The sequence below is a fragment of the Osmerus eperlanus genome, chromosome 11 (assembly GCF_963692335.1).
Source record: "Osmerus eperlanus chromosome 11, fOsmEpe2.1, whole genome shotgun sequence".
Lineage (NCBI taxonomy): Eukaryota > Metazoa > Chordata > Actinopteri > Osmeriformes > Osmeridae > Osmerus > Osmerus eperlanus.
The window spans coordinates 6,531,642-6,556,935 of NC_085028.1; the positions used below are offsets into that span (position 1 = coordinate 6,531,642).

The 25,294-nt window shown below is 50.9% G+C and overlaps 2 protein-coding genes across 7 annotated transcripts in view; one reads left to right on the plus strand and one right to left on the minus strand.

Moving 5' to 3' along the window:
* The first annotated feature begins 395 nt into the window (after positions 1–395).
* LOC134028746 (alpha-2-macroglobulin-like) lies at positions 396–6,767 on the plus strand. The gene is made up of 18 exons (XM_062472519.1): positions 396–527; positions 690–816; positions 1,137–1,258; positions 1,387–1,438; positions 1,552–1,635; positions 2,047–2,223; positions 2,374–2,455; positions 2,613–2,769; positions 2,913–2,987; positions 3,202–3,367; positions 3,512–3,708; positions 3,793–4,008; positions 4,137–4,255; positions 4,377–4,467; positions 4,580–4,648; positions 4,837–4,942; positions 5,059–5,100; positions 5,642–6,767. The coding sequence occupies exons 1-18, from the start codon at positions 525–527 to the stop codon at positions 5,662–5,664; spliced, it is 1,908 nt and encodes a 635-aa protein (XP_062328503.1). The 5' UTR covers positions 396–524; the 3' UTR covers positions 5,665–6,767.
* The window catches only part of phldb1b (pleckstrin homology-like domain, family B, member 1b), a 57,138-nt gene continuing 37,945 nt past the window's right edge, over positions 6,102–25,294 (minus strand). Inside the window, exons 7-24 of one of the 6 annotated variants that reach the window (XM_062472511.1) lie at positions 22,794–23,129; positions 22,148–22,303; positions 20,460–20,597; positions 18,845–18,973; positions 16,618–16,773; positions 16,405–16,515; positions 16,151–16,240; positions 14,974–15,105; positions 14,411–14,572; positions 13,511–13,657; positions 12,779–12,898; positions 12,534–12,636; positions 12,028–12,313; positions 11,345–11,435; positions 11,085–11,231; positions 10,642–10,861; positions 9,688–9,773; positions 6,102–8,312 (exon numbers count right to left, since the gene is read on the minus strand). In XM_062472511.1, the coding sequence (XP_062328495.1) occupies positions 8,172–8,312; positions 9,688–9,773; positions 10,642–10,861; positions 11,085–11,231; positions 11,345–11,435; positions 12,028–12,313; positions 12,534–12,636; positions 12,779–12,898; positions 13,511–13,657; positions 14,411–14,572; positions 14,974–15,105; positions 16,151–16,240; positions 16,405–16,515; positions 16,618–16,773; positions 18,845–18,973; positions 20,460–20,597; positions 22,148–22,303; positions 22,794–23,129 (2,751 nt within the window). In that variant the 3' untranslated portion in view covers positions 6,102–8,171. The remainder of the gene's footprint in view (positions 8,313–9,687; positions 9,774–10,641; positions 10,862–11,084; positions 11,232–11,344; positions 11,436–12,027; positions 12,314–12,533; positions 12,637–12,778; positions 12,899–13,510; positions 13,658–14,410; positions 14,573–14,973; positions 15,106–16,150; positions 16,241–16,404; positions 16,516–16,617; positions 16,774–18,844; positions 18,974–20,459; positions 20,598–22,147; positions 22,304–22,793; positions 23,130–25,294) is intronic. The other 5 variants (XM_062472514.1, XM_062472512.1, XM_062472513.1 and 2 more) reach the window with 5 other exon arrangements.

The window sequence follows — 25,294 nt, forward strand, 5'->3', positions numbered from 1 at the left end:
GGTGGTAGAGGAAGAGCAGAAGAATCGCTGGAGACCGTGCAAACCTACTTCCCTGAGACCTGGATCTGGGATCTGGTGCCTGTTGGGTAGGCTCACTCAGATTACGTCCTAATACTGGTGATGATAAAAAAGAAGAATGTATTATGTTCAATGTAACTTGTCATCAGAATGACTTTAAAACTCTCAAAAGAAGAATCACGCACACAAAGCACGTATGATTCAGCATGTTCAAGCCACTAGTCTCTATTAACCATAGAGACCAGCTCATAGACTAACCTGGCTGGGCCTGTCTGTGCTGCAGAGACTCGGGCTCTGTGACGCTAGAGAAGACTGTTCCTGACACCATCACTAAGTGGGCTGCTGGGGCCTTCTGTACGTCCTCTGTGGGTCTGGGTCTGGCCCCCGACACTGCCCTCACTGCCTTCCAGCCTTTCTTCCTCAGCCTCACCCTGCCCTACTCCGTCATCCGTGGTGAGGTGTTCATCCTCCGGGCCACCGTCTTCAACTACCTCTCCAAGTGCATCATGGTACAGTATGACATCTGACGTGGGGTTATTTGACGCAAATTTCGCCATCCACCACAATGCATTGGTAGCCAAAGGTCCCATGTCTGTGTGCCTGAGCAATTTACTTTTCCTCCATTGATAATGCCGTGTATTTATCCTTATTGTGATCTGACTCCTTCCCAGGTGAAAGTGACTCTGCCGGAATCTGACCAGTTTAGCGCCAAGACCTGTGATGGCTGCCAGTACCAGGTGTGTCTGTGTGCCGACGAGAGCAGAACATTCCGTTGGATCATCACCCCCACTGCCCTCGGTGAGCCAATCGCAGCTTCCAGGAACCCGCTAAACACCCAGGATAGGAGTGGTGTACAACTGTCATAGTAGGAAGGGGTGGGGGAGGGTTAAAAGGAGGGAGGTGAGTGGTGTACAACTGTATGCAAGAAGGGGTGATAGAGAGTAGGCAGAGGGAGGTAAGAGAGAAGGGGTGCTGTCAATCCATAGTACATGAGAAGAGTGACACCCCCTGTGAAGGTGAGGTACTTTAGGCTCGACCTGCATACTGATGTCTCTTCCTGTGTACCAAGAGATTTGGTGTCTCCGTAACTAGACATGCATGTTAATATGTGTGTGTAGGGGAGGTGAGTGTGAAGGTGAGTGCAGAGGCTTTGAAGACAGAGGATCTTTGTGGCAATGAGGTTGCCACGCTGCCTGAGAAGGGCCGCATTGACACGGTGATCCGACCCCTGTTGGTGGAGGTGAGTACTACAAACTCAAGGTAGTGCGTTCAAGTTTGTTTTGTCCTTTACTTTCTCAGTCTTATATTAATGTCACTGAGGTAGTTTACTGTATCTTTACTCCTTTTCTCATCCTTCATTGTTTCCAGGCCGAGGGAACCCAGCAGACATTGAGCCACAACGCTCTGCTCTGCCCTGCAGGTAGGTGTTCTGAAACTGGTGGTGTCACTGCAGCATCTGACGTTTTGCAGATATCGGTTAGGAGTGTTGCTTTTCAAAAGGTTGTTGTTGATGTGTGTGTCTGCTGTTTCCAGAGGGTCCAGTAGAGAGGGACATCTCTCTGAAGCTGCCAGAAGTGTTTGTGGAAGGATCACCCAAGGCCTCCATCTCTGTCCTAGGTAAAACATAATGTTCTTGTCATATACCTAATCTCTAACCCATATGAACCATCTGGTGTTTTACATATTCCTGCAGTTCCTGCCTCTGGAATATCTGCATGTTTGTCATATAGGGGGGTCAGATGGCTGAGCGGTTAGGGAATCGGCTATTAATCAGAAGGTTGTCGGTTCTAATCCGGCTGTGCAAAAATTACGTTGTGTCCTTGGGAAAGGCATTTCACCCTACTTGCCTTGGGGGGAATGTCCCTGTACTTACTGTAAGTCGCTCTGGATAAGAGCGTCTGCTAAATGACACCCTGTAAATATAGACAGGTTTACAGCATCATGTTAACTTGAGCTGTTCAGTCATCAGTTGATTCCTCTCTACAACGTTACTCACTGTCCGGTCTCTGACCGGTTCTCCCCTCCCAGGTGACCTGATGGGTCGAGCCATGAAGAACCTGGACAGTCTTCTGGCCATGCCCTATGGATGTGGCGAGCAGAACATGGTTCTGTTTGCACCAAACATCTACATCCTGACGTACCTGCAGAGCACCAGGCAACTGACCCCTGAGGTCCAAGACAAGGCCACACACTTCCTGGAGAGTGGTGAGTCACACTGGGAGAAGTTTGGGTGGTTTGGTGGAGAAATAGATGGATTGATGGGCCAAGAGGATGGATGGTTGGATGAAGGAGCTGGAAGGATGGTTTTATAGATGGATGGCTTGCAAACTGCAGTAAACCACCATGTTCTTGCAGGCTACCAAAGGGAGCTCAACTATAAGCATGATGATGGCTCATATAGCGCTTTCGGCAAGAGTGATGAGTCTGGCAACACCTGGTGAGTCTGAACTCCCTCTCACACCCAACACACAAAACAAATCTTTGGATACTGGAGTCGTTTGTAGATTGGATTGTACGAGTCAATGGTGACTACATCCCAGACAAAGTTAATGAAGTGCACAGTTCAAGTTCAGGTGTTTTCTGTGTGACCTCAGGCTGACATCCTTTGTGATGAAGTCTTTCGGAGGAGCACGGCCCTTCATCTTTGTTGACCCCGCCCACATCGCCAAGGCAAAGTCCTGGTTGGCTGGTCTTCAGCAGCCTGATGGCTGCATTGCTTCTGTGGGGAAACTCTTCCACAATGGCATGAAGGTGAAGGGGAGGGCGAGGGAGCAGGCAAATTCAATCTCTTAAGCAAGACTGTTATTGGCTGACTGTTCCCTGTTCTCTTGTGATTGGCTGATAGTGTTGCTTATTCTTCTGAGAGTTGCTAACTGTGTTTTTCCTGTTTTCAGGGAGGTGTGAGTGATAACGTGTCCCTGACTGCCTACATCACTGCTGCTCTGCTGGAGCTGGGACTCAACACCACTGTGAGTGTAAACCCAGTTAACCCCCATCTACAGATCACCACTCTCCACAACTTTACAATGATCCAAAACCCTTGCAGTTCTGGTCATTATGCTAATAGAGATACAGCACACTGTTCCATTTAGCATAGCGTGCTAGAATACAGTCCTGTGCTGTACAGGTATGTGTTAGACAGGCAGAGTGGAGCTGAGTGCTTCTGTGCTGCTGTGTCACCAGGACCCCATGGTGGACCGGTGTCTGGCCTGCCTAAAGACGGCAGTGGCTGCCCCACTGGAGAACCTGTACACCACAGCCCTGCTCTCCTACACCTTCTCACTGGCCGGGGACCAGGACACGCGCAGCAAACTCATCACACACCTGCACATGAAGGCCAAAACCACAGGTACCTGGCCGGCTGGCTCTTGAGATGGTTGGTTTGATTGCTGTCTTGTTGTCTTGCATGCTAGGTGGTTGCTTGGCTAGTGTTGATACATATCGTTGGGTCTGGTGGTGAATTTTTTGCCTTGAACCTTAGTTCCCTTCGCAGACGGCACTCGCCACTGGGAGAGAGCTGAGGCTTCTGGGAAGGGCCTGGACTCCATTGAGGTGGAGATGACATCATACGTGCTGCTGGCGCTGCTCTCGGGACCGGCCATGGAGGGCTTCGGCCTGGACTACTCATCCAGCATCGTCCGGTGGTTGGCCCAGCAACAGAACCCTTATGGAGGGTTCTCTTCCACACAGGTAGACTGTAACTCAATTCATCCAAACTTTTAAACCTATCTGTGTATAACGGTTATCAGTACCAACCTGCCTGCCTTTCACCAGGATACAGTTGTGGCGCTACAGGCCCTGGCCAGGTACGGTGCTGCCACCTACAGTCCAGAGGGAGCCAGTACAGTGGTGGTGACCTCAACTGGGGGCTCGAGGCAAGAGTTCAAGGTGGACCAGCACAACCGCCTGCTGTACCAGGAGTCTCCACTAGGGGAGGTGCCCGGGGACTACAAGATCAGGGCTGAAGGGAAGAGCTGTGTCTTCCTCCAGGTGAGACATATGCTTTGTGATTCTTCTTATCTGCATCATGTTGATAGTTTTACAAATACTGTGGGTGTGTGTGTGATGTCAACATACAGCATAACTGACTGAACTGTAATCCACTGTTCCTATTTCAGATGGCTCTGCGTTACAACATCCCTCCTCCTCCGGACTTCTCAGCCTTCAACGTGACGACTGAGGTGTTTGGGTTGTGCAACATCACCAAACCCTCTCTCATTGTGACTGTGAATGTCAGGTACTGGGTCCCCAGCCATGGACAACTACATCTAACATAGCCCATAAAGATGTACAAACTTGAAGAACTACCCAAGAAGAAAGAAGTTGATGAAGTTTGTTTAAATGTTTGTGTGTTTTAGGTACAACGGTCGCCGGAAGGAGACCAACATGGTCATTATCAATGTCAAGCTTCTCTCTGGCTTCATCCTAGACAAGAGCTCCCTCAGACCTGTGAGTTCAAATGTAGAAATACAGTTAACTAGTACCAAGAGCATACATAAATACTGCTTCTGTTAAATCCTCTTCTATATTTTTACTAACTTGTTCTCTTCTGTTCTGTCAGCTGCAAAAGTCCAGCACAGTGAAGCGTGTCGATGAGGAGGACGGACATGTTATCATCTACGTCGACGGGGTAGGTTTCAAGAGTTTCACAAATCTTTCATAGCACTTCGATTGGACTAATATGCATGGTTGTTAACGTTTTAGAATATTTCAGAACAGTCAAAGTGTCAAAAAGGACTTGTTTACTGCCATAACTGCAAATCCACCCAATACTGAAAACCAAATCAACAGTCTCTAATGTTTAACCGTGTTTTCAAGCTCAAGCAGCAGGAAACCCAGTCTTACATCCTGGTCATCCAGGAGGACCTTCCAGTTAGGAACCTCAAACCTGCTGTGGTCAAGGTCTACGACTACTACCAGACAAGTATGAACTCATATAGAAAAGGAAAAAGAGAGATGGAAACAGAACAGGGTTTCAGGCATAATTGTTATTATGGTTTTGAGTGTATAAATGAAGTCTAAATTTGAGTGTCTCCTCAGGCGATGTGGCGGTTAGCGACTACAGCTCTCCGTGCGCTGAGGGTAAGTTCCTAACATCGCTCCTTCAACATGCTGCTTCAAATCACATCAATACACATTTGAATAGCTCTTTTTCCAGTAATGTAACATATTGGACCCAGGGTTGATTGACTGTCTGTTAAGGGGCAGTTACACCTAAATTCACGGTGAATAATGTATTAGCGTGCTGTGGCGAAATAAGCGGGGACCAGAAGGTTTTTGCGCTAGGGTAGGGGTTTATAACCTGATTTTTTAGTTCCACCATTTTTGATGGTGGAACTATCTGTCTGTCACCGACTAACTTCATCCCCAGCCATAGCTGCCAGTAGTTCCTCATAGGACACTGTCACTGGTCCGAACCACTGTGATTAGGGCACAAAATAATAACTTGGAGCATGGCAAGATGGAATCTTGTGTGGTCAAGGGATTAAGGAATGAATGAGGTGCAATTAGTTTGGCCTGACTGTGACCACCCCTTCAGACTATTAGTAACCAGTCACACCAACCACATCTTGACAATGTTCTTGGTGAAACCCTGTTGCTGTTTGTAATTGTATTTACACAGGTGATGACATCAATGAGCTGTAGAATACCTGGAGAATATTATTCTTTCTGAATGGAGCAGAGATCAACCATTTGCTTCCTTCGTAGAATCATTGATTTGTGCCAAGCCCTACATGTATGTGATTTTTTAATTATGCTTTTGCGTAGTTACTGAAAACACCCCAACAAATGGTGGAACTGCTAAGGCCTGCTGTAAACGTGTCATTGAATTGGCTAAAGAGTTTTTAGTTTTTAACTGTAGCAACAATTTTACCTTGTTTTTAGATTTGATTTAGTGTTTGTTTGTTTTTACCAGTAATGAACCCATCCACCTAATCAGAACAATGTTCATTTCACAGTTCATAGTCGATTTACACCAATACCATGTCAGTGTTGCTGAATCCCCCCTGGGGCCAACTATCGACATTGTACTGGGAATACATGCTTTATTACTGTGTTGAAGCAAGACAAGGAAACACATCGGTTCTGCAACATCCGTTTACTAGATCGTACAAATTCCATACGTTGAAGTACCTTATTAAACAGAGGATACCAATACTGTCAACATAACCTGGTGGCAGGCTGACAGGAGCCAGTCAGATGTTATATACTCAGTGTGATAATCTACTGACTATGTGTGTGTGTGTTTGTATTCTTCTCTGAGTGTGTGTTCAGCTGAATGAACAAACACAGTGCATTGATACAACACTTTATCCACTGATATGTACTGTGACCATTAAAGTTCTTCAATGACAGTCAATGATGAAAAAACTAAATTTTCATACAGGCATTCATCTATACAGTATAAAAGTCAGTTTATTTTCTAACAAGGATAATATCAATTATCATTAACAGTGATCTGATTCCTCCTGACAATTGTAGAACAGTTTGGATGAGCCCAGAAGGGGCAAGGGGGAGAAAAGGCAGGAAGGAGAATATATATTAAGGTCTTTTATCACTTTTCTTTCTAGACTGACATATGCTATCTCAGGCATCATTTAAAAGATAAATACATAAAGAACACAGAAGATCCCTACCTCAGGGTCATGATGTGGACCCCTGCATGCAGTCTCATGATCAGAGTCACTGTAGTCGTCCACCAAAAAATAAAACACACCGAACGCACATACGCCTCTTAAAAAATAAAACATTAAAAAAGGTAACGATTGATCACGGCCTGATCAATCCTTCACAATGTCGCAATCATCGACATCACAATGACACCAGGTCAGTCCAGATTCTTAAAGCTGTAGGGTCAAGTTTGGACTGGACCTTGTCTGTTCTAGGTGGATCTGGTCATAGGTTTCAAGGTGGACAGTAGGGACATGAGCCTACTAATGTCAATAGACCATTGAAACATCCCCACACATAATTAGTGACAGAGCAGGGTAGTGTTGGCATATGGGTTGATAGAAATGTTTGACCCCACCCATGTTCAAACCAAATGTATACATGTCTAGTTGCCCAATTCTTTTTATAACCCTCCAGTATTGCGGTTACTACAACTAGGGCAAGGGATAGACCCTGCTTTCCCTACAGACAGATCATTCATGCAAGTCTGTCAAAACATCACCATTGTTTAACATGTATAAAAACACAGTATTACATTAGCTTCGATTGTGGCTAGTTCAGCAGCAGGATGTAGCTAGATTGACAGTCTCAGACTAGGATTATGACTGGGGTGATCAAGGCACAGAGTGTTGGGTGGTGTTTGCTCCTGTGTGCCTCTCGCTGTTGTAGGCTGGCAGTGGTGGATGGCTGCTTCCTGTTGGGGGTCAAGTTAGCACGACTTGGCAAACAGACTGGGCCTTCCTCTATTTAGGTGTGTGTTTGTGTACATGTGTTTTCACACTGTTTTCACATGACAAAATAAGATCGACACAGTGTAGTTTCAACAGTGGACTTGGATTGTGAGAACTACAAACATAGACTCCTGAGCTGCTGTCTACGGACACTGGTAATTGTAGTCCCAGCCTCACTGATCTCTATAAGCATTGATAGACGACATATAAAATAAGGTCTCAAAATATATCTCTTAGATCATTATACCTCTCCATTGCAGATGGAGTTTCTGGATAAACACAATTTACTGGAACATTTCATTGCATTCCATTGATGGACCATTATAGAGAAAACATTGGCATAATATCATTTGGCAATATTGAACAATATAATGTGTAAAAAAAATTAAACTTTCAAAATTCTGCACAAAATAACAGAATTGTTTCGTAAAACTGTAACTAAAACAAGATCCCCATTTGGCAATATAGAAAGGCTTTGTCATTACTACATTTTGGTTTACTGTATATACTTGTGTGTGTCATTATCCTACTGGGCTCCCTTTTTCAATCCCAAACAAGGCAATATAGTATAAAAAAATGGTGTTGAAAATGTCTATAATGTAAAGTGAAGATGCGGATTAAAAATATTTGATCAAAAGTAACAAAATCATAGAAAATCAAAAGGCTTTTCCCCAGTGCTGGGAGACAGAGAACGAGGCCTTAGAAGGGCCTTTGTCTGTAGTTTCAGGTGTGTATCCCTCCCGCTTGACCTCAGTTGAGGAACTGCGTGTATCCCTCCGCCCCGGTGACAATGACGTCCATCCAAATCCTCATGGCCTCAGGCGAAGGAGCCACCATGTAGTACAGCCTGTCATGGGTCTTCACACAGAAGGTCAGAGATGGGTTGGGGCTCTGAAAGTAAGAGGGGGAAGGAAGATAGAGAGAAAAGTAAAGAGATGGAGAGATAGGAGGAGAGAAGGGGAGGGATGGAGGATAATACAGAGGATCAGTATCATAACATTACCCTCCACAAAACACAAACGGTCCAAAGTAAGCGTGCGGCTAGGCAGAGGGTAAGTCGAACCTGAGGCAGGTACAGGAGGAACGGCCCCTCGGACACTAGAGCTGACCTCTGACCCCCACCCTGAGTTCAGGGACATGTTATTCCACATCACACTATTAGTCAGCGTGCTACACACATACTTACCTCACACACATCCACACACACACTCTTACACACATAGCCTCGCAGACACACAAACAGTCACAAACACATGCACAGACACACTCAGACCTCTCTGAAACTGAAGGGGCAGGAGCTCAAATATGTGCTGGAGAGGGACAAATCACAGAGGGGTCACAGGACGAGTCAAAACAGCAAGTACTACAGGAAGAACTACATGAAGTACAACAGGAAGTACTACAGGAAGTACTGTAGGAAGTACTACAGGAAGTACTACAGAAAGTACTACAGGAAGTGCTGCGGTTCTATGACACCATGTCACACTCGCTTAAATACACAAACACACACATGCACTTCATAAGCTCTGAACATGTACACGTTTTTGGCACACACAACTACACAGATCTGAGAGGGCAGAGAGGAGAAGTTCTGGAGACACACACAGCTGCTGTAGAAACCATACACAGGACCATGCCAGGTAAAAACCCTCCACCAACATGGGGGTCTACTCTGATCTGTGCCATGCTACAGTGTGCTTGATTTAGCTTCCCTGTGTGGTTGGAACTCTGTTGTAAAGGCAAACCATGAACGTCTTGTTTGCTCAGCATGCCTGCCGAGTTATATCAAGCACACTTGAAAGTTTAAAACCAGATGCAGTGAAGACTCAGCTTTAGTGAGCCCACAGGTTGCACTGAAGTAAGGAGGGGAGGAGGGGAAGGCAGGGTGGAGGGCTATTTCTTCAGTGTGGGGGAGATGGGGTTGGGGTTAATTGGGACAGCAAGAGTGATACATACACTGGTCAAATTCAGGTTGAAAAATCCCTTCTGAAACCAGGTGAAACCAGCCGGCAAAGCAAAACAGTGTGGGGAGAAAAGAAAGAATAGGATATGCAAACAAAAACATGTATCGAAAAGTACACTGTGTCGCAACAGAAAATTTGAGAAACAAGCCCCTGATCATAAAAAAGTGTGAGTGACAAGGTGATGGTAAAATAACAAACTAACAGAACTGAGTAAAGATATTTCATGTTGTATACAGAGAGCACAGCACAGACAGGAAGTAGGTGCTGTAAAGTGACAGGAAGTAGAGACGGACAGGAAGTACCTTGGTGGCGCTGCGTAGGTGGTCGTAGTAGACTTCTTCGATGGCCTGGAAGTAGATAACACCCTTCAGCTTGCTCTCGTGTTTATCTGGAGAGGAGAGAGAGACAGGATGTGGGAAGAGAGTGGAAGGGAAACCTTTTATAGTCGGTCATGGTGTCAGCAGCACCAAAATGAAGCCCTGGGAGCTTCCAATGCCAGCTTTTTTAAGTCAAGCCTAGTTTATTGTTTGAGGAAAGCCGGTACAATAGTAATTCATACAGTATGGAGAAATTGGAAACAGTAACAATAAGATTGACAAAAGGGTTGGGCTATCCACTGTCACAGTAAACTAAACCAAACTTGGATGGTCAGTGGTCATCCACAACCCTGACAAGCCACCTGCCAATGACTCTAATCTGCATAGAAATATCTAGAAATCCTTCTTCTGTGTTTCTTTTAGTATCCCATCTATACTGATGGTAGGAGCAACAACAGTATCTGTTCAACTCTGTCAGGGCAGGGTCGTTGTAGCAGTGTTGCACGGTTGTGGTACAGGGTTGCAGTGTGTTTCATCAGCCTCTGACAACTGAAGTGGAGGGGGGGGGGGGGCTCACACACCCAACTCCCCCCCAGGCATAAACACACCAACCAGTACTACGCTACACCAGCAGCTCATATAGAAGAGAAGAACATTTCTAGGAATAACTGTTACATTTTAATTCGGAGTAATTATCTTCTAACGACTTGTTTTATCATTCAAATAGCCCCTCATTTGCATATTAGCAGAATGCCTGAGTCTCTGAAGTCTTTAAAAAAAATCTCATTAAAGCCATCGCTACTGCATAATGCACGCACACACTCGTATATAAAACTCCGAAGCCAGCTCAACTGGCAAGGCAGGGGTTCAAACCTCAGTCTCTATGGTATGCTATTAGTTAAAAGCCAGCTGAGCTAAAGCTTCTTGTGGTGAACTCACCGACATAGTAGGAGAAGGTGCGTTTGAGGCGGTCGAAGACGAACCAGCGCTTCTTCCAGGACTTGATCTTTCCCCCCATCTTGACCAGGTAGCCTTTGCACATCTTGTCACTCAGGATGACGTGGTAGCAGGTGTCCACGCTGTGGCCAGACGACTCCACGTGACAGCGCAGGTCAAACTCCTCCTTCCTGATGGGCAGGTAGCGTGTCATTGGACGAGCCTGAAGAGGGAAGGAGGAGAGGATCGAGGGAGGAGTCAAACTAGGTCCTGCTTCACTCAGTGTTAAATATGTCCCTAAAATAATGTTTTGTGGATAGTCCAACGATTTTAAGTTCTATGCCCAATGTGACCTGTGTGATCTGAGAACATTTCTAAACCCAGTTTGACCTGTGCTAGGTTCTGAACCAGGTTGGACCTGTGAGAAGTTCTAAACTAGGTCTTACCTGTGAGAAGTTCTTGGCCCTCATCTTGACCTCCTTCTCCACCAGCTGCAGCCGGTGTGAAGTCTCATCCTGCAGCCTCCTCTCCACATCCTCCCTCCTCCTCCTCTCCTCCTCCAGCATGTGACGCCGAGCGAGGGTCTCTCGCTCCTAAAACACACAGATAAGCGTCCAATAAGAATCTGCCCGTTTGCTGGTTTCTGTATGGTTTCCTGGGATCGGAAGGTTGCAGTATCGTGTGATTCGACGGGCTGGTTTCTCACCCGTGACTCGATGAGTCGGGCTTTTTCCAGGTGGGCTTCTTTCAACATCTTCTCCATCTCTTCGATCTTCAACGCATCCATCCCACTGGCACTGTGAGAGAGAGAGACAAAGAAAGACATGGTAATTTACTAAAATAATACTCTTCCATCTTTCTGAACTCTAGAACGTGGCCCTGGGTTCCATTCTTCTGAACTCTAGAACGTGGCCCTGGGTTCCATCCTTCTGAACTCTAGAAGGTGGCCCTGGGTTCCATCCTTCTGAACTCTAGAACGTGGCCCTGGGTTCCATCCTTCTGAACTCTAGAACGTGGCCCTGGGTTCCATCCTTCTGAGCTCTAGAACGTGGCCCTGGGTTCCATCCTTCTGAGCTCTATGTGAACTCCAATGTACACCATCCAGCTCTGGAGGTGATCCGTCTGCCATCACTGCATCATGCATCATGTCAACAGACTTTTTACTGAACATTAACTGTAATAACAAAGAACATCTGTGTTCTGGCTATTAGCTACAAATAATATAGCACAACTGTTTACAGCGAGTTTCCTATGCTGTTTGTGGGTCGCTGTATGATCACTGCAAGAGTTGGACCATTATAAACCGAAGTTCAGTACCTCCTGTGCTGGAACAGAAGTGTGTGTGTGTGAAGGTGTGTGTGTGTGTGTGTTCCGCACTCTGTCTCTAACCTGGACATGTTGTCAGGGGAGCAGGCCGAGTTGTTCCCGGTGGAGATGCTGGTGTCCATGCTGTCGGAACTCTCCAGGCTGAGCGTGTCGTACGGCCGCTCCCCCCCGGGCCCCCCCGCGGCAGGCTGGTGGTGCAGGATGGAGTGGTGCACCATGGGAGGGGCGGCGGGGGCGTAGAGGAGGGGCTGGGAGCCGTGGAGCGCATCCCACTGGCACTGGGCCTCCACCGCGGCCCTCTGCTTCAGCTCAGCCAGACGCCGCCTCTGCTCCTCGATCACCTGCTGACCTGGGGGGGGGGGGGGGGGGGTGAGAGAGAGAGAGGAAGACAGAGGAGGAGAATGAAAGAGAGAGAGGAAGAAAGAGAGTGGAAGAAAGACATTAAGTAAAAATGGTTACTTAATGATTCCCCTTGCCTGACCCATGAACATGCCACGCTTGAGGTCTTCATGAGTGGGGGGATGGGGGGGGGGGGGGGGGTCTGGGGAGGGCTGAGGGAGGCCAGCTACCTTTCTGCTGCAGAGCCAGCTGTCTCTTGGTCTCTATGTCCTGCAGAGTGGTAGCCAGGTTCCTGGGGAGGCTGCCTGTACTGCTGGCCACCAGCAGGGGGCTCTAGGGGGACGAGAGGGGTAGAGGGGAGAGAGTTTACACTTACTCCTGTCATTTCAAGAAAGGAAGAAGACGTCACACATTGGTTTTCTATGACAGGGCAACAGGAAGCTGTCAGAGGGAGGCAGGAAGTTATCACACGTACCCTGGAGGTGTTGCGTCCCAGAGTAGCTGCGCCGTACTGCAGCGGAGAACCAGATCCAGAACCCGGCTTGGATCTCAGCACAGTCTGGCCCGCCTCACTGTCCAGCTTGGAGCGGAACACCTGGATGGGACAGACCCTCATTGCTCAGCTGTGGACTAGAACCGCCATACGGTTCTAACCAGAGCTTATCTCATAGCTAGGATATCAACCCAAATACAAGGAGGGTGTAGTGCACTTGTTTTGGGCCAGCGCTGCCCACTCCAGACTGCACACTCAGGGGTGGGGTTGTCTCTATCAGAGAGAGGAACAATGGGAAGCCATTCTTCTGTTTCAGCCTGGCTGCTGTCAGCCCCTCTAATCCTGCCGTCTGCTGCCTGCTCTGTCATTAGACGCTCTTTGATCGGAACGATAATTACAGAGGCTTTGATACTGCTGCCACCTGCCACCCACCTCTCCCACAAACCTCCCACCCAAACCCCCTCCCCCAATAACTACAACACACAGCCCCCCCCCCCCCCCCCCCACATCCCCCTATCCCTCCCCGAAACCTCCCACCCACCAATTCCTACAACCCCGCCCATCCCAACATATCCAAACCCCCACTCACACACCTGCCCCTCCAAACCCGTGACAATGTTTACACACCTGTCTTTGAAAAGAAGCCAACATGAAAGGAAAGGAGCAGTGAGATACGAGGAGGAAACGAGGAGAGCAGAGGAACCCGGGTGTTACCTGCAGCGGCCTGCGGCCTGAGAGAGACTTAGTTGGCAGAGGCGGAGGGCAGAGCTGGCCGTCCTGCCCAGCAGACATCACCTCCTGGTACCACTGTTCTAAATCTAGCCCGGGGATCTGAGGCCTACTGCCCTCAGACTGGTAGTGCTGGGCCGCAGGGCAAGAACAGAGCAAGAGGAGAGGGGATGGAAGGAGGAAAGTGGGGGGAAAAAGGAAGGAGGAAGAGAAAAAGAGGAGAAGTAAATAAAAGGCAAGATGGAAGGATAGAGATAGAGAAAGTAGAGTTGTTCTCCACACATGGCCCCGGTTCATTATCATTGAGGGTTAAACGGAATGATTAAACACGTAAATACATGAGCGTGAGCTCGCAACAATGGACGCATTCATAAATGGCCGGGTGTGAAGCCGCGGCTCCAAACGGGACAGCCACACAGTGGTTACTGGAGCCTAGTGCCATGCATTCCTCACTAAACTGATGAGGTTACAGCAGTCAATACAGCGGGAGTGGCCGGGTACTGATCTGGACACTGATGGTGGGTAATGGGGGAGAGAGGGGGGGGGGGGGAGGGAGTGGAAGGGAGGTAGAGAGGAATGGAGAGGGAGAGATTAGGTGTAAGGGGGGGGAGAGAAAGATGGAGAGGAATGCAGTGAGGAATGGAGAAGGAAAGGGAGGGAGGGTGTGGGGGGAAGTAGAGAACAGAGGTGGGATGTTGAAAGGGATGGAGAGGAGAAGAGCCAGTTTGTAGAGGAGGCAGAGAAGGAAGGATAGGGAAAGAGAGGAAGGTGTAGAGGGAAGAGAGAGAGAGAGAGACGGTGTAGCCAGGGAATTAGAGAGGGTAATGGGGGGAGGATAAAAGGAGATGAAGGGAGGGGGAGGGCAGCGAGGGGACCAAGACACACCTCCACAGAGAGAGAGAGGGAGGAGCCATGTGGAGAGGGGAGGTAGGAGAAGGCGGGGTCTACCAGTCCGGGGTGCAGGGGTTGGCGGAGAGGGGAGGTGGGGGACGACTCCACCTTGGGCATCCCGTACATCTGACTCAACTGGTTCACAGTCACATACTCCTACCACAGCAGAGGGGCGGAGGGAGGGGGGAGGAGAGGGATGGAGGAGAGGAGGGACAGAAGGTGGGAGGGAGGGAGGGAGAGAGAGAGGAGGGACAGAAGGGATAAAGGGGGAGGAGAGAGGAGGGAGGGAGAGAGAGAGGGAGGCGGATCAAGGAAAGGAAAGAGACAGGCACATCAACTGGAAGAACGTAGCAGATTGAAAGAAATCAGGTAAAGCAGGACTAGGATCTCTTGGTGGAATAAAGGTCATCGTATTTACTTCAAGTTCAATGGACAGCACTGCTACAAGCATCAAGCCAACAGGGGGAGCAAGAGGATGGGGAGAATGGAGGAATTAGGAAGAGAGGGAGAAAGAGAGAGAAGAAGAGAGAAAGAGGAGTGATAGAGAGAGATGGTACCTCTTTGGGGGCATCTAGCGAAAGCAAGGGGTCGTGCGGGGCGGGATCGGCGAGCGGGAGGTTGCCGCGGTTACCGCTGCCATACATCTTATAGACGTCGGACAGCTTCAAGTACTCCTGACAGCCAGCAAGCTGGCGCAACGCCACCACACAGAACGAGAAGCCGTGAGTCTCACACTCACACACGCATATGAATATACAACACAAACATCTGAATTAGAGCACTAGTTCAGTAGCAACAAAGCCAGATGTACAGAAACACAGGGCCAGCTCCAGGGTTTGGGTGCTCCCAGACACCAGAGGAGCCTGGGGCTCAACACTGACCAGCTGCCCACAGATGGCTCTCTGGTCAGGGCTTAGAGTTGAGGACTACCAGGGTGGTTGGAGTGGGGTTGGGGAGCACATACTGAAGCACGCAGGGTTGCGGGTGTCAACGACATCGACACGACAACACAACAAGGGGTATGGGAGGGGGGCTTCATGCTGCGGCCGTTAGTCGGGTTACCTCCGTTGGGCTGCTGGGGTACAACTGACAGGAAGGGGAGGGGCCTAAGTAGGAAGTGGTGGGTCGGCAGAGGGAATTCTGGGAGGAGTGGGCGTCCTCTAACAGGTCAGTCTCGCTGATATGAAGCACTTCCTGTTTAACAGGCAGGGACATGGCGTTTACGTCCTGTGTTAAAAGGTCAGTGAACTGTTTGGTTTGGTTTGAACCGTTTCCTGTTTTAGCAGAGCCCTTTCTCCCAGGTGGGATGAGGTCATGGTTACCATGGTAACCACATAGTCAAACACTCAATGCAGTTAAAAAACACATCAACCAACGGATTCCAACAGTTGCTGTTATAGTTAGCTAGAGTTAGCGTACACATACACACATACCACAAGGTCTCACACATAACAAAATTATTTTAACCTTGCGAGCCCTGGTTTCACCACAAAACACACTTTTTAGGTCAGCAGTCCTACACTTCACATGTCCTAGAAACTCTTGTATCCTCTGTTTCTGATTACAAAAAATATCCTGGAACAATCTATCTCCTGGAATAGTCTATATCCTGGAACAGTCTAACTCCTGGAACAGTCTAACTCCTGGAACAGTCTAACTCCTGGAACAGGCTATGTAAATAGACTGGATACGCGCTCCTCATCCCTGAGCGAGGTCTCCCTGTTCTCTCCTCACCTCCTTCATGGTGCTGGAGGACTTTGGGAAGCTCTTCCCTCCGGTCAGACTCAGGTATCTCTTCTCAAGGGACGATAGTCTCTCCTTCTCCTAAGACAAAGAGAGACCACTACACATGAATCTGTCTGTGTGATTATGTGTGTGTCTGTGTGTGCGTATGTGGGTTTTTGAGTGTGTGCTTCCAGATTGTGATTATGTGTCTGCGAGTGCACCCATGTGTTTGTGTGCGTGCGTGTGTGTGTGAGTGTGTGTACCTTGTGCAGCATCTGCAGAACGAGGCTGCGGTCCTTGGCCAGCCTGTCACACTCCTGAGCAGCCTGCAGCCCCAGCTGGTTAGCCTGACTCTCCAGGGCCGACACTTTCTCCTGGGGGGGGGGGGGGACAGACAGGGTCAGGGGGGTCAGGCCTAGTAACGCCTGAGCACAGATGACGTCGTCATCATAACGGGACACGTCCAGGGGCCGTACCTTCCTGTCGGCCACGCTGCTGTGGTACTCTGCTCTCTCCTGCAGCAGCTGCTGGCTGATGGTCTCTCTCTCCTCCTCCAGGCTGCTCTCTCTCTCCAGCTGCTGGAACTCCAGGTCCTCAAACTGCTTGGTGCCTGACTCCAGCGCCTCTCCCTCCTGACACGCACGCAGCCATCCACACGCACATGAACACGCACGCGCACGTTAAAACCCACCGGCTCATTCCAAACTCTGCGGTTCAGCCCAGTCCATCAACCCCCTCAGTCCAGCAGGCTCAAACACCAGCCAACCAGCCAGCCAGTCAGCCAGCCAGCCACAGTCGGTCGGCCGTTAAGCCGGCCAGCAGAACAGGGCGAGCGAGGACCCATCTCTCTGTCCTCTGCTGTCACTTCATCCAAGAGCTGAGACACTGACGAGGTTGCAGGCCTTATACCACACATCAGTCAACCCTCAGTCAGCGTGCGTGTGTGTGTCCCTCGAACTGTGAGAGAGGCAGTCTGGTATGTGTTTCTGCCCAGTAGCTGGAACCGACACAGCAGAAAGGACTGACAGAAGTTCAAAATGCACTATAGATGGCTACTATGGGCATTGCATGGCAGAGGGCAATGTATTCATTCTCACCCCCTAACACAGCTACAAGCATTTAAGATACCGGTTACACAAGGCAAAAAAATCAAATAAAAACATTCCCAGAGTAGATGAGAGAGAGTAACAGAAAGCAGGAGAGGAGAGAGTGAGGTTAGTTAGTGTCTATGTTAAAAGATTAGTAGTAAGCTGTTAATAGAAAAGTAAGTCGTTCCAAAGTCATAATAAACGTCCCTTTATTCAACCCAGGAGACAACGTGTAACCACACAAATACAAACACACACAGAAACGCACACTCATGCAACATACTCTCGTGTGAATCATGACTCAAGAACTACAGAAATCACCACGATGCTGAGCCCCCCGGAACCAGAGTAGAACCAGAGGGAGGGAGGGGGAGAGAGGGAGGGAAGGAGGGGGGAGGAGAGAGGAGGGAGGGGGAGAGAGGGAGGGAAGGAGGGGGGAGGAGAGAGGAGGGAGGCAGGAGAGTGGGAGGGGAGGAGAGAGGAGGGAGGCAGGAGAGTGGGAGGGAGGAGAGTGGGAGGGGAGGAGAGAGGAGGGAGGCAGGAGAGTGGGAGGGAAGGAGGGGGAGGAGAGAGGAGGGAGGCAGGAGAGTGGGAGGGGAGGAGAGAGGAGGGAGGCAGGAGAGTGGGAGGGGAGGAGAGAGGAGGGAGGCAGGAGGGAGGCAGGAGAATGGGGGGGAGGAGAGAGGAGGGAGGCAGGAGAGTGGGAGGGAAGGAGGGGGAGGAGAGAGGAGGGAGGCAGGAGAGTGGGAGGGGAGGAGAGAGGAGGGAGGCAGGAGAGTGGGAGGGAAGGAGGGGGAGGAGAGAGGAGGGAGGCAGGAGAGTGGGAGGGGAGGAGAGAGGAGGGAGGCAGGAGAGTGGGAGGGAAGGAGGGGGAGGAGAGAGGAGGGAGGCAGGAGAGTGGGAGGGGAGGAGAGAGGAGGGAGGCAGGAGAGTGGGAGGGGAGGAGAGAGGAGGGAGGCAGGAGGGAGGCAGGAGAGTGGGAGGGGAGGAGAGAGGAGGGAGGCAGGAGAGTGGGAGGGAAGGAGGGGGAGGAGAGAGGAGGGAGGCAGGAGAGTGGGAGGGGAGGAGAGAGGAGGGAGGCAGGAGAGTGGGAGGGAAGGAGGGGGAGGAGAGAGGAGGGAGGCAGGAGAGTGGGAGGGGAGGAGAGAGGAGGGAGGCAGGAGAGTGGGTGGGTGGGTGGCGGAGAGGGAGGCAGGAGAGAGGGAGGGAGGGAGATTCCAGAAGCTTAGTGTCAGCCCTCTGAGAGGCCCCAGGAAGTGTGTGTGTGTGTGTGAAGTGCAGTATGCGTAAGGTACAGCGTGTGTGAGGGTTTGCCATGGGCCTGTTATGTTGTTAATACCCTTAGTCTGACCTTTGATCCCATCCAGAGTGAGAGGGGGACGGGGGCGGGACGGGTGAAATGGTGTGGGGGTGAATGGGTCGGGACAAGTGTCTAGGTGAGGGGGGGTGGAGGTGTAGGGGTGAAGTGTGTGGGAGTTGGGTATGGGGGGTGGTGTTGGGTGGAGGAGGTTGTCCTGGGGTACGGGTGCCTGGGTTGGAGGGGGTAGAGGAGGTGTCGCGTGGAGGGTCTGGGGGGGCGGGCAGAGGTGTTGGGGTGGAGGTGGAGGAGACCCACCCTCTTGAGCTGCTCCTGCAGCTGCTCCCTGAGGGACTCAGGACAGTTATGAAGCTGGTTCTGGAGCTCGGCCAAGCTCTCCTGCTGGCTCTCCAATGCTCGCCGCTCCGCGTCTACGTTAGCCCTCTCCTAGAAAGACACACGCGCACGCGCACAGGGCACACACACATAGGGAGGTTCACATACGCGCACACAGGCACACACACACACACAGGTAGGCACGCGAGACATACACACACATACCAGCCAGGAGGAGAGACAGGAGGAAGAGAGGACAAGAGACAAAAACACAAGGCTCAAAATCCACGCCATGCAGAAGCGCCCGATGTTAGAGACAGATTCCGACCGGGGGGGCGGGGCCAGAGAGAAGAGCTATAGAACACTGAGTAGGTTCTAGAACATGGAGGTTCTACAACCCCGTGACACCATCATCATTATCATCCTCATCATCCTCTTCAGTCCCCAGCTGGACTACAGTACCCAGACTCAGACAGCAGTGAACACACACACACCCAGTCATACTAACACTGCCAAACCAACACCAGACCATGAATGTACAGAACTCACATTCATGACCATTTGGGTTACCATAGTAACACCGTAGCACCCACTGAGAGGGAGGTGTAGAGAGGGGTTAACAGTTTGAGTGACACCTCGCCTTTCCAATCAGCATGGCAGCCTGCTACAGCCCCACTTTCTGTATGAAAAGCAGCAACTGTGATGTGGCAGTGCTAGCTTGAGACAGATACATCCGTCTCCCTCTCTCTTTCTCTGGAAATACCTCTCTCCTCATTTCTTTCTTCAAATGAATCTCTACCCCCCCCCCCCCCTCTCTCTCTCTCTCTCTCTCTCTCTCTCTCTACACCTCTCCCTCCACCTCAGGACAGCCAGAACCCAGATGTCCTGCAGAGGTAGAGCCAGGGAGCCCACAACACACGCTGGGGTCCTCTCTCTACACATTCACCACTTATCTCCCTCTCTCTTTTACTCTCTGTCTGTCTTTGTTTCTGTCTCTCTTTCTGTGTCTCTCTCTCTCGAATGCATGACATGAAAAGGTGCCATCCACCATCATGTCTGGACGGTGAAGAACAACCTAAAGGCCCAGTCTACAGCAGCATGTGAGAGTGTGTGTGTTTGGTGTGTGTGCGCATGAAGAAGCAGAGAGAGGATTAGGGGTTAATTGAAGGTGGTTAATTGGTAGAGCCAAGCCGTAACACAGGAGAGGATGAGAGGAGGAGAGTAGAAACCCAGAGAGACCTGCCCATCCAAACCATCTGACTAGACTGGGTCTTGGTGCAGGGGTGTATCATGGGTAATGTAGTGTTTTGAGGGGACGTGCCAGGGACCAGAGGATTCAACACAGCTGTATAGAGTAATAGGAGACACAGCAGAGAGACCTTCAGCTGATAGACCAGGAGAGAGACCAGCGGGGAGGTAGAGATGCTGGTCGAGGTGGTATCTCCCCTCTCTAGCTGGCCGATGACTGAGGATCATGATGAGGTGTGTGTGTACGTGTTTGTGACTGTATGTGTACATGTCTGTTTGTGTGTGTGTCTATCCATCTGTGTATACGTGTGTACAAGTGCGTGTGTGTGTTTGCGTCCTCAGCTCCTACCTTGTGCTTCGCTCGCTGGATGGTGTTCTCCAGATCGCTGAGCTTGTGCTGCAGCTGAGCGATGATCTCTGACTCCGCCTCTATTTGCTCCTGCTCGGCCCGCCGCTCACCCTGCAGCAGCGCACGCTCCATCTCCGCCTGGGAGGAAGTGACATCACGTCACACACCAGCTCCCAGCCACAGGAAATGAACTCACCCAACACACATGACCATTCTATCGAGGAGAGTGAGATGTGGGGGTGAGGAGAGGAGAGTTCAGCGGAGGAGAGGAGGAGAGGGGAGTGGATGGGAGGGGGGAGGACTGAAGAGGAAGTGAGGAGAGGTGATAGGAGAGGACTGTAGAGGAGGTGAGAGGAGAGGTGATAGGAGAGGACTGTAGAGGAGGTGAGAGGAGAGGAGAGGAGCGGAGAAGAGAGAGGTGAGAGGAGGTAAGAGAAGAGAGGAGAAGAGAGAGGAGGTGAGAGGAGGTGGGAGGAGGTGGGAGGAGAAGAGAGGAGAAGAGAGAGGAGGTGAGAGGAGGTGAGAGGAGGTGGGAGGAGAAGAGAGAGGAGGTGAGAGGAGGTGGGAGGAGGTGGGAGGAGAAGAGAGGAGAAGAGAGAGGAGGTGAGAGGAGTTGGGAGGAGGTGGGAGGAGGTGAGAGGAGAAGAGAGGAGAAGAGAGAGGAGGTGAGAGGAGGTGGGAGGAGGTGGGAGGAGGTGGGAGGAGAAGAGAGAGGAGGTGAGAGGAGGTGGGAGGAGGTGGGAGGAGGTGGGAGGAGAAGAGAGGAGAAGAGAGAGGAGGTGGGAGGAGGTGGGAGGAGGTGGGAGGAGAAGAGAGGAGAAGAGAGAGGAGGTGAGAGGAGGTGGGAGGAGGTGGGAGGAGAAGAGAGGAGAAGAGAGAGGAGGTGAGAGGAGGTGGGAGGAGGTGGGAGGAGGTGAGAGGAGAAGAGAGGAGAAGAGAGAGGAGGTGAGAGGAGGTGGGAGGAGGTGGGAGGAGGTGGGAGGAGAAGAGAGAGGAGTTGAGAGGAGGTGGGAGGAGGTGGGAGGAGAAGAGAGGAGAAGAGAGAGGAGGTGGGAGGAGGTGGGAGGAGAAGAGAGAGGAGGTGAGAGGAGGTGGGAGGAGGTGGGAGGAGAAGAGAGGAGAAGAGAGAGGAGGTGAGAGGAGGTGGGAGGAGGTGAGAGGAGAAGAGAGGAGAAGAGAGAGGAGGTGAGAGGAGGTGGGAGGAGGTGGGAGGAGGTGGGAGGAGAAGAGAGAGGAGGTGAGAGGAGGTGGGAGGAGGTGGGAGGAGGTGGGAGGAGAAGAGAGGAGAAGAGAGAGGAGGTGGGAGGAGGTGGGAGGAGGTGGGAGGAGAAGAGAGGAGAAGAGAGAGGAGGTGAGAGGAGGTGGGAGGAGGTGGGAGGAGAAGAGAGGAGAAGAGAGAGGAGGTGAGAGGAGGTGGGAGGAGGTGGGAGGAGGTGAGAGGAGAAGAGAGGAGAAGAGAGAGGAGGTGAGAGGAGGTGGGAGGAGGTGGGAGGAGAAGAGAGGAGAAGAGAGAGGAGGTGGGAGGAGGTGGGAGGAGAAGAGAGGAGAAGAGAGAGGAGGTGGGAGGAGGTGGGAGGAGGTGGGAGGAGAAGAGAGGAGAAGAGAGAGGAGGTGACAGGAGGTGGGAGGAGGTGACAGGAGGTGGGAGGAGAAGAGAGAGGAGGTGGGAGGAGGTGGGAGGACTCTACCTCCTGTTTGGACTCCTGTAGCTGCTGCTCCAGCTCAGTCAGCCGGGTCTTCAGCTCGTCCACGCGGGCCAGAACCCGAACTCGCTCCTCCTCCAGGTACCCAAGCTCCAGTCGACCCCCACTGCCCGACCCACACCCAGACCCCGAGTCCTCCTGCTGCAGGGAGCCAGGGAGGAGGGCAGGGTGGAGAGAGGGAGAGAAAGAGAGATAGAAAGAATAAGAGGGAAGGATGTATAACATTCACTGTTTACACAAGGAAGTGCAGAAGACGTGAAGGCATGCATGATTCTTAGCCAGCGTTACAGCTGTGTGACAGACCCAGCATGTGTTATAGTGTCATGCTTTTGTAAGGTTAGGAGTGTGTGATTGACATGTTCTGTCAGGTTAGAAGTGTGTGTATGTGTGTGTGTGTGTGTGTGTGAGAGAGAGCTGCAGCTGTATGCTCTGTGTTCTGAGTAAGTGACATATAGAAGAATCCTCAGTTCCTTTGAAGCCATGCGTCTACTCTAGTTGCAGTCAGCACACATAACTATGCACTAGGGCTGCATGATGTGTATCTCAGCGATATTCGTGTGTGAGTCTGATGTGTGTGTGTGTACATCCCTGCTCAGAGTGCTAGACATGCAGAGCCTGGTCTGCGTCTGACCTGTCTGTCTCCGTTGCTGAGGCCCCTCCCTGGGGAGCGAGGAGGGGGGGTCCTCACCTCCTGGTGGGTGCTCTCCGTGCTGCTGCACTCCTCCTCCTTCTGGTTGTCCTCGTCGCTCTCCCTCTGCCTCTGGGCCAGGCGCAGCTGAGACGAAGCCAGGAGGTTCTCCAGGGAGCCCCGTCGGACGGACGCCTCGCCCAGCCCCACGGGGAAGCCCATCCTGCCCCCCTCACTCCCCAGACCCATCCCCGGAACAGGACCAGAACCAGGACTGGGGCTGTCGACCTTGTTGTACTCCGCACACAGGTTCAGGATGGTCTCCAGACGTTGTCTCTCCTGGAGGAAACAGGAGAGAACGAGAGAGAGGGAGAGGTAGGACGAGAGGGAGAGATACAGGGGGAAGGAGGGATCACATTAGTTCCCCGTTCGAGAAGTCAATATATCCACCGGTTATCTCATTTCCTGTTTGTTCGATCTCATTTCCTGTTTGTGTCCAGTTCTCTGGATTGAGACGGGCACCGATGCCAGCCAGGATATGAACGATGTGTGTGTATGTGTGTGTGTGTACGTGTGTTTGTGTGTTACTTCAAAGCAATGTCATGTGGTCAGCAGACTCCTTAGCTGGACGTCATGTCCTGAAACAACACTAGCACCCCCAGATAACCTCTGACCTCATGCCATCTGCTGCCCCCCACCTTGTAGGATGACCCCCACACACACACACCTCACCCCAACAGAGCAGCTGCCACGAAGACAGGATAGTCTAACATGCCATTGATGCCATACATAGCTGGCACTGTTGAATTCACTTTCCAGATATGTATTCACTGAGCTGGGGTGTCTGTGTATTCACCTTGAGGGGTGCAAGTATTCAGCTTTGCTGTCCTGTAAGCTTCCTTTTACCACTAATTATACCTCAGAGCGTAACTACTGCAGTTACAGAGGAAGATCCCTGGAGAGTGTGTAGTGTGTGATGTGTCTGTGTGCAGTTTGTTCCTCCAAACCCTCCATTATCTCCAACCTGTAATCAGGGGTTTAAAAAGGGGATGTGGCTTCAGCGTGTGGGTGTGGCTACAACTGAGGGGGTGTGGTTTTAACAGCAGTCTAACCACGCAATCCACCCTCTCTGTAGCAGGTCTACGGACACGACCACCACGCCCCTATGTCCCACCAACCTCACCTATGTCGACTACCTGGCTGAAAGGACAGGATTTCTTCTGCAGTAGAATCTGGGTGTTCCTCAACATTAATCACAGTTGACAGACTGTCAAATTATAACAAGACAACCAGCCTACCTGTTCATTATGGGGTTCTGTGACATTCCCTGGCTAGCAGACAGGTCTCTGCTAACATAAATGCTCCAGTAGCTGTGGTTTACAGGCCTCCCAGAGCCCAGATAGCAGATGAGTCTCAAGCTAACCCAGCTAGCTACACAGTCTCAGGCTAACCCAGCTAGCTACACAGTCTCAGGCTAACCCAGCTAGCTACATAACCTCTAGCTAACCCAGCTAGCTACAGAGAACCCAGCTCGCTACAGAGAACCCAGCAAGCTAGCGAGCCCCTGCTAAGCCAGAAAGGTTAAGTCTCTATGTTTATAGTGCCCCGTACCACCCTCTGCGGATGTCATTAGTGGACCCCCCCAGGAGAGACAGCTGGCTGTGGGGCAGCAGGAGGGCACCTACACAGGTTCTGGTCTGAACCATTCAAACACACAGTAAACACCTCCAGCTGGCTCAGACGGCACCAGGACCGGCCTCCTACATCCCCGATCTCTGCCCTGCTCGCTGGGTCAAAGGTCAGGCACATATGCACATGCATGCATTCAACACAAACACACACAGCAGCTAGCAATACCCTGGCATACAGTTGGAAACAGACTACCAATGTACTAACTAGATAATCTAATGATACAGTAACAGACACAACAACAGAGCTGTGTTTCCAAGGTTTGGGATTAATGGTACCAGCATTAAACACAGGCCTGTCAGATCACAATGAAATCCTTCCAGTGCAGCAACGTTCAACTGGTATCTGATACTGGACCAGGCTTACATAACAGATTGCATCGCTTATCCTCATCCTGGGGGTTAACTGGAGCTTGGCCACAATAAGGATCCCCCTGGGGACTGGCTGAAACAAACACTCCCACTTTAAAGCTTGGCTGAAACACACTTCGACAGGTGGACAAATACTGACTTTCTAGAGAAGCCACACCCCACACCTGTATTACACACCCCACTCCTGACACACACATCCCTGCTCTCCAACCCACTGCCTTTAGCTCTGGGGGTCTTAGCAGTCTTAGAGGTGCTAAAGCTGCCATACTTCTCCAGTCTTCCAAGCAGCTGACACCACCAGGCTCCCCCCCCCCCCCTCTCCTTATCTGCCACAGTGGTGGGAGTAGCAGGGTAAGCCCAGTCACAAGTCTCAACAACACACAACCACAAGGACACACACACACACACCACACACACACACATGCGCGCGCACACACACACACC

Excerpts from the sequence above, each read along its gene's own strand:
- LOC134028746 (XM_062472519.1), top strand. Across the intron at positions 817-1,136 it reads CATCACCCCCACTGCCCTCG|GGGAGGTGAGTGTGAAGGTG; the intron begins GTGAGCCAATCG and ends ATGTGTGTGTAG. Across the intron at positions 4,943-5,058 it reads CTACGACTACTACCAGACAA|GCGATGTGGCGGTTAGCGAC; the intron begins GTATGAACTCAT and ends GTGTCTCCTCAG.